Source organism: Tachypleus tridentatus, unplaced genomic scaffold, assembly GCF_004210375.1.
Source record: "Tachypleus tridentatus isolate NWPU-2018 unplaced genomic scaffold, ASM421037v1 Hic_cluster_2, whole genome shotgun sequence".
NCBI lineage: Eukaryota > Metazoa > Arthropoda > Merostomata > Xiphosura > Limulidae > Tachypleus > Tachypleus tridentatus.
The window spans coordinates 26,513,105-26,521,892 of record NW_027467782.1 but is presented as its reverse complement, the minus strand read 5'-3'; the positions used below and the strand labels follow the sequence as shown (position 1 = coordinate 26,521,892).

At 33.5% G+C, this 8,788-nt stretch overlaps 1 protein-coding gene across 1 annotated transcript; it reads left to right on the top strand.

The window, feature by feature from the left end:
* The first annotated feature begins 6,591 nt into the window (after nt 1-6,591).
* LOC143242243 (uncharacterized) lies at nt 6,592-7,919 on the top strand. Its single transcript, XM_076485613.1, has 2 exons — nt 6,592-6,844; nt 7,823-7,919. Exons 1-2 carry the CDS (start codon nt 6,621-6,623, stop codon nt 7,917-7,919), a joined length of 321 nt encoding a protein of 106 aa, XP_076341728.1. The 5' UTR covers nt 6,592-6,620.
* Nucleotides 7,920-8,788: the final 869 nt, after the last annotated feature.

The window sequence follows — 8,788 nt, the reverse complement described above, 5'->3', positions numbered from 1 at the left end:
CCATTAACAACTCCGAATGTTAAAATTAATTATAAGTTGTAGAATCTTCATTTAAACGGTAAAACATTCTTTATCGTTAAAACACGAGTAGATGCCAATGACCACATCAGCGATCGGTACCTGATACTTGTTCTAGACACAAATAAGTACATTTTGTGCTAACTGATTTTATAGAAGGCCACTTTTTGTTTGCACTAACTCAGGAATATTTTTGACTAACAACAGTTAACAAATAATAACTTTTGCTTTTGGTTACTATGGTCTGCACTCCAGAAAGTTACGCTAAGAACGGAAATAACGATACACACCGGAACATCCACGATGGTTGCAGTGATGTCGGAAACAAAAGGGGGTGTGCGAACGGTAATGACAGATATGGGAGTAACGGTGATCCAGGTTTTCATAAAAGTAATAGAAATAAAGGAGACAATAAGAAACGGTTAGGAAGAGTCACTGTGATGAGGGAAATAATAAATAAATCTAAATAAGGGTTTCTTTTCTCCCTAAATGCGATGATATTATTGGGCCACGCACTCATTTGACATTAACAGATCAATGTTAATACTTAAACAACCAATCCTCAAAATACGTTATGGGATATGATGTGTGACTGGCGACTGAAGAAGCTTTCTTTCATAATACTATTTTTTACTTTATACTGTGGCATCTAACGACCTATTTTCATTTTAACAAATGAAAGCAGTGACCGTCTGATTAATTAAAGTTTGCTACTAATCTTTACAACCATCTACAGTCAGAAATCATTATTAGACGTAATTTTATAATAATCTCAAATTAAAATCTCCTTAGTCAACAGGCACATACACAAAACAATCTTTTTCTTTCCTTTTATACTGTTTCAGTAAAACTAGATGGCGCTATATTCAAGAACATTTTTTATAGGAAACTTCCATTTATCAAATGAAATCATGGTTTCAGAACATTAAAAAAATAAAACTTAAATTTATAGATTTCTCTATGTTTGGCAATTCGAGTCCCAACATATAGTATTTTTCTTGACCTATTTTAATCGTTTCCTTTTCAATAAGTAACTAAAACAGTATGGAAGAAAAAGGACATTGGCCATACTTTACCTCAGCACTTCCATATTTTCTGCATGGTTACAGTTTTACTGTGATGCAGAAAGCAAAGTTAGTAACATTTATCAAAACTCTTAAAAGCACAAACGGTTTTGCTATATTCACAAACTTCTGATCTGATGAACCAAAGATGATCAGAATTAGATAATAAATCTAGGGATTAATACAGAATAAGATTACTACTTATTAACAGCCCAAATATAAACAATATCCCATAAGATCCAGGTTACGTTGAAACAAGATACCAAGCTAATAATGTAGTGTAATTATAAAAAAGAGAATAAAATAAAAAACTGATAAACATTATAACATTCATTTACAGTTAACATGAGACGTTATTGTTAGACCTATTACATTGTTAACCGTTACATTTTCTGTATAGTTCTCCAGAGATTTTCAACAAGTAGAAGTGTTTATCATAATAGTATTACAACTACACGATATATGTGTAATATCTATTGCTGAATGCGTGTTTCTTTACAGACCGGCTTGTATACGGCAAATATAGTTTGCGGAATACTATTTAAGATCGCCATTTCATACAATATAACTTAGAGACATTATAAATTAAATATACTACCGACATTATAATTTAAAAAATAACCTTAAAAAAGAATGGAAGATACCACACGAAGCACATACCAATGACTCCGAAACATGATAGTAAAGTATATCAAACATTTGCATTGATTTAAAAACTATCTAGACATTCTTAAATAGCTTTTAATTGAAAATATAATATGGATAAAGGAACTTATTTAACGAGAACATGAGAGGTTACTCTTACATTCTATACCAACTGGGAAGAAACTGTAATGACATAAGTGCCTGTCAATAGAGAATAGCGATCGGTAAGTTTATTTATCTTCAGTTGTATGTGTTCTTTTATTTTAGCAAAGCCACATCGGGCTATCTGTTTGAGTCTTCCATATATTCAGTTGTCTCTACTGTGTAACATAGAACATTAAGTAAATAAGAAATTATAATTGGAACTACCGTGGAACGTATAATTTAAGTAAAATGAGAACTTTACACATAATGTAGTTATAAATAAACTTAGAGTGAAAGTTTCACAAAACATAACATAATTTTACCTTCCCAAACTTAACAGGAGTATGACAAACAAATAAATAATAATAAAATGTAAAATAGAAAAGAAATTAAATATCTTACATGAAATAATTCAGATTATAAGAAAGAGAAACGAATAATTCTGTAATTTACTTTTCGACGAAGTGAAGATGTAAACACCATAATGATTATTTGGCATGATTTTCGACTTTGAAAGGACATCAATATAAAAAAGAAATTTAAAACATTTCCATAAAATTTATAGCGTTCATTTGTTATTCAAATTTGTTTCGCAATATATCCGACGAAATAGCCAATTATGAAATATAACCTTCCCATAATTTAGCATATAACATACGAGAGTTTCGTAACTCACAGCTATGGCCTTCGGTATGATTACTTCATATCCCCACATTATGTAAATACGAAAAGTTGAAGAATGCTTTTAATATAACAGTTTAACTTACAGCTGCTATCAACGTCTTTTACCTTATCGCTATCTAATGAGGACAGTGGAAAGTGTTCTACAGTTTATTCTATAAGTTAATTATCGGTAAAACTGTAACACAACTCACCGGAGACAAATAGTTGTATTTTTTGCATGGTATCATTTCAGTATAAAAAAGTAGCACTTCTCTATGCAGAATAATATGAGATAATTAGACAAAAATTAATTACTGATCAAATTTCGGGACATTGTAGGTGAGATATAAATAGACAACGTAATTCTTAAAAAGGTATTTATAAAGAGTATGAAAGAATTCCCAGTAAAACAGCACTTTGACATATGTTCTCTTCATATAAAACAACAAACAGGGGAATTATGTTGAATGTCCCACCATGCTTTTCGAATGGTATCTGTCACAACACCAGTAAAATAACGTTTATGTTGACTAGATTCACTAACTTATTCAATCTTTTGTAATTTCAAATACAATTATTAACACAAGTTAGGCTAAACGATTTAGACCAGGGGTGTGCAACATTTTTCGTCGGTGGGCCATATAACCAACTTCATCAATCAAGCGGGGCCACTTAAAAAACAAGCTTATTCGTGTACATGCACAATAAATTAAAAAAAATTCTCAAAATGCAAGCAATAATATTTTATATTTTTGCATGAGTGATCATTTTAGTGCGACACTTGAAATTTAGAGTCCTTGCAAAGCTTGTCAATATCAGCTTTGACAGAAGTGGTTGCCACTCTTAACTGACTGGTCAAATGTTCATCAGTCAGCTGACTTCTACATTTGGTTTTGATGAGCTTCATTTTGGAGAAAAATTGCTCACAGCAGTAGGTGCTACCAAAAAGGGAGGCAATTCTTTGTGCATGACGGGACAAATTGGGAAACTTTTCACGTACACAGAGTTTGTAAAAGTCTAGCAAACTGTTTTCAGAGAATTTCCTTTTAGTGTCCATGTCAGCCTGCAGTTCAATGAGTTCCATTTGGCAATCATCAGGACTGTCTTCCACTGCCAAATCAAAAGGTTGAGCGAACAATTTCAATCTAATTTCAGTTTGTCTGAAATCTGGAAATCTGTTTGCAAACTCATCACGCAGCTTTTGTACACTGGTTTCATATTTGGTGCAATCCAGATTAGGAAATTCCAGTTTCCTGGTTGCAAGACATGTAAAATGGGTCAATATGGCTCTTCTCAACTGAACCTGGAAAAGTTCCAATTTCTTCTCAAAAGCACAAATATGCTCAAACAACTTATTCACAAGTTGACTTTTCCCTTGTAGTTTTAAGTTTAAATCAGACAGATGCTGTGTAATGTCTGTGAGGAATGCTAAGTCATTCAGCCAGTTCTCATTGCTCAAGAAGTCCACATTCTGACGTTTGCTCTCCATGAAGAACTTAATCTCCTCTCGCAGATTCCAGAATCTCTTCAAAGTAGCAGCTCTACTAAGCCAACGTACAGCAGAGAAGTACAAAACATCTGAATACTCACTGTCCAGCTCATCTAAAAAGTTTTAAATTGTCGATGATTTAATCCTCGTGTTCGAATATAATTTACGCATTGGACGACATTTTTCATGACTTCTGCAAAATCCAGAACTTTGGTGCACAAGCTCTCTTGGTGAATAATGCAATGGCTTACAACTACGTCTTGTGCTCCAATTGCAGTTAGAAATTTCTTGGTGAATCCATTTGTCCTACCTGTCATGGAAGGAGCACCATCTGTTGTAACACCACATAATTTATAAGGATTCAGTTCAAACTTTTCTACAACCTTAAGCACTTGTTCACAAATATCCTGTCCTGTGGTTGTGGAGGAAAGGCTTGCCATATCTAAAAACTCTTCGAAAACATCAAAGCCTGCAGTAACAGCTCTGATGAAAATGACAAGTTGGGATGTGTCATTGATATCAGTGCTTTCATCCAAAGCCAGACTGAAAGCTTCACACGAATTCAATCTCTCTTTCAAAGTTTCTTTGATGTCCTCTGAAAGATCTTTTGTCCTGCGTGAGACAGTAAAGCGGGAAAGGCTAGTTTGCTCCACCAAATATTTTTCTCTGGACATGCATATTCTGTGAATATTGTTAAACAATTTTAATAAATTCTTCATCACTGAAAGGCTTTCCCTTTTCTGCCATACATTCACAAAGCTTAAAACTCAGTTTTGTCACCAGTTCTGAATTTTTCTTGAAAGTGGTAAAACACCTCGTTGCTTTTCAATGGATGTTTTTAAATGTTTAATTTTGTCCTTTCGTGCCTGACCAACAATTTCATCAAACTGGGAGGAGTGCTTAGTTGCGTAATGTCGCTTAATATTGTACTCTTTCATGACTGCAATTGTAGTTTGACAGACGAGGCAGACAACACCTTGATTATGTGGGACAACAAGATATTTTGTGCACCATTCACTGTTGAATAACCTTCCCTCATCATCAATTTTTCGTTTCTTAACTGCTGACATTTTACTAGCCCTGAAATCAAAACAAAAATTATTCTCACGAAAATAGCAAAGTAGAAAAAAACATAGAATTTATTTACACATGGAACCTCTTATGGACAGAAACACATGTTTCTAAATTGGCATCCCGATCATAGCCTTCCGGTACTTAAATTAATTGAGAATAGAAAAATACAGTGTGACCTCGCCTATTCGCGGTTCGCCATTCGCGGCCCCGCATATTCGCGGGTTATGCGCGAACTGCGTTTTGTAGGTCACAGAGACTGAAAGGGCTTTTCGAGGAGATTTCTGTTGTATTTACTCAATCAAGCCGTTTTATCAATTGTCGTCTTCACCAAACAAGATTGGACTGCTATTGGCTGACTGCCTCAGCTTCCCCAACAACGCAAACGGCAAAGCACAGCCCGGTAACGCACGGTACAATTTAGTGAAATACATAACAGTATGCAATATTGCTACATTATTACTGCATCAATGAGTATAAGTATCATTAGTGTTTGGGAAGCATTTCATATAGTATATAATCGCATACATATACGTTTTAAAACTGCGTCCAATATTCGCGGTTTTCGCTATTCGCGGGAGGGTAAAGAACGTAACCCCGCGAATAACGAGGTCACACTGTACATAGAATCAGATGCATCTGAAAGCAAAAATTTTAATAAATTCAGTAAAGTCACAACAATATGCTAAATAATAATCAATTTACCTTCAATCTCTTGTAGTAACTGTAAAAGGTAATAAAATTTTCACCAATAATGAATGACGGACAGCAGAGGTTAGGGAAAATTGTCGCCAGAGGGCGAAGGCGAGGTTCAGGACATGACGTTGAGTCGTAGACAATAGTGCTAGTGCACGTCACCTATTCATGCCCTAAGGAGGCCGACCAATCGAATTCGGCCTACTCCTCTCTAGCAAAGATAATTTTAGAAGTTTGTCGAGTCGAAGCCTGGGAATCCCGTAGGATCGATGCTTTTAAAAATATTCCATTTGCGTTGGATTACAGATCAGGCCACATGGTTAGATTACAACAACTAGGGCCACACTAAATGGCTTGGCGGGCCGGGTTGTGGCCCGCGGGCCGCCTGTTGCACACCCCTGATTTAGACTATAGAAGAATAATGCCATTTATTTTATAGTAATCTTTTCTACACAAGAACATTTTAACATAAAATCTTAAAGCTTTATGGGGAAATTGTTATACGATAGGCTAAGTTACATTCTACTAGTTTGTGTTTGTGTCTGTAAAATAACTATGGATCTACACAACTTTCTCACAGAGTAACTAGTTTGTGTTTTATTGGTCATAGTTTCATAAGGAAAATGATTTTTTATTTTTTCAGGTTTTCTTTCTACTTTTCATTATTATCGTCTACACTGTCGGAAGTTGCGCTATAAACGAAATAATCGAAAACATCCACAATGGTTATGGTGGTCATGGAGGTAAAAAGTGAAATAGGAGCGCTGTCGATAGAGACAGGAATAAAAGTGGTTTCACCAGTAAACCAGGTTTTGTAATAGGTAGTGGAAATGGAAAATACAAAAAAGAATGTGTTTGGAAAAGACCCATACTTTGGCTTGGGTTTTGACAGTGGCCTTAACTTAAGAAGTGGGTTGGGAAGAGGAACACGAACAGCAAGACAATCAGAAATGCAATTCGGAACTAATCGAAGAGGAAGAAGATTGGATAGTGAACTAAGAAGAAATGAAATTTTTATTTGGATGCATAAAATCACACTGCTGGATGATAATTGGTAAGAGGTCAATTAATTTCGATGTTGAAGTTCATAAAAATATGTGAGTATATCAAAATTTAAATACCAAAGCGTTTGGAATAAAGTTAATCAATTTAACCATTTAACATTAAACTCGACTTGTGAGTCTGTAGATCGCCTGTTCAAATTCCTATCGAATCAAACGTGCTTGCACTTTCACTGGTTAGAGTGTAGACCAAAATTCTTGACTTATGTAATATTTCTTTTATTAATGTGAATATTGTTTCACATAATATAAAAATGCATAGTATGCTCTTTTAATAACTGTCATACAATATCGTCAGTGGTTTGTTAATTTTTGGAAGAATCTGCTTTGTTAACTTTAATGTTTTTAAAAGTTCTGAACATTAAAAAATTGCTGCTCTATTAAGGTTAAAAAAAGTAAATTGTTTTCTAATTAATGTGTAATGTCTGTGAGCTTAAAATTTCTACACATTAAAAAATTATTAGTTCTGAAATGAGAAACATAAGGGCCTCAGGTCAAGTTGTTTTCTTAAAGTAAAGCTACACATTGGGGTATGAGAAATTTGTAATTGCATAGAACCGAGTCCAGATATTAGTGATTAAATTCACTCAAGTCATTGCTAACTCGTTGGAAAATGAGAAAGGACTGTTGTATTTGTACAGAATAAGAAATTTTCAGTTTTATTAAAGGGTAACATTGGAACTTCTACTTTACATGTAACTGTGAAGAAAGAGGTTGAAATACATAAGTGGAATAGCCTGTGTGATACGTTACTTCTTACACAGAGATTTATATGTCAGTCTATTATATAAACATTTTATGTAAATTGAACATAAATAAATAGAAAAATTACGTATATATATATATTAATAATAAAATAATAATAATACAGTTAATAAAATAACTTACTTTTAACAACATCGACAATTCTGTGGTTTTAATTCAATTGATATGAAAGTTCTTATACGTTTTCTTTTTTCACTGCTTTTTAGGATCCGGATTCTCGCTGACAGAAATGATATTCTGAAGTCTTACATTTATTCAAATAACACCAGAAGGTTATATAGTGCAAGTAAAATATATTCTTGAACTTATTGTACACTGAATATTGAAATAAAAATTGCATTGAAATTTAGTTTCATTATTTCGTGGTTATAGAAAACACAAAACAATAAACTGAATCAAATAAGAAATAAAGTGCAATTTATACTTAAAAGAAAACTTTCGTTAATCTCTCTGTGTATTTCTCCTGTTCCAGGAACATTTTTCGATACATATTGAAATGCTTGCTTAAGTTAGTTTATGTAAAAGATATTTCGAGTGTTGACAATTCGAAGAAGAAATGTTTTAGAAGAAATATTACCACGTGGTGAAATGTTTGACCCTGATATTCATCTTTTATCTGTACTCACATTCTTGTTATCGATATTTAATCTATAAGCCAGCTAATAGCGTCAACTAATTGCTGTCTAAACCAAACACTACGCCTCCCGCTAGTACAGCGGTATGTCAACAGACGGAAACTTTGTCAACATGTTTTATAGAATCATTATTGTTCTATAATCATCATTGTTTTATGCACGTGAGTACTGAAACTTCACTGTAACCTGTATCACTCTTCTTATAATTAAGCAAAATATTACGAGGCTTCTAAAATATTTGTTTAAAAAATTAATGTTTCTCTATTAGTGGCCTTGTCTTCTACCAGGTTGTAAGGAAGTATTATTTTTGTTACACGTTTTCTTTCATATAAACGTTCATTAGTTTATTGCAATAATATAAAATGAACTAAAAACACTGCTAGGAACAAAGTCTATGAACGGTATAACTATACATTAATTGTTCCAAAAGAAGTGTGAAAGGTGTTCTACACAATTTTAACATATGTATCTGGTACTACTGGTTATGCGGTACGTTCGAAATTCTTGTATCATACAAAGTTTTCATGTTTTTGTTTG

Coding starts and splice junctions, on each gene's coding strand:
- LOC143242243 (XM_076485613.1), top strand. CDS start 6,621: ATGGAAAATACAAAAAAGAATGTGTTTGGAAAAGACCCATACTTTGGC. Junction 6,845..7,822: donor ACACTGCTGGATGATAATTG/GTAAGAGGTCAA, acceptor ACTGCTTTTTAG/GATCCGGATTCTCGCTGACA.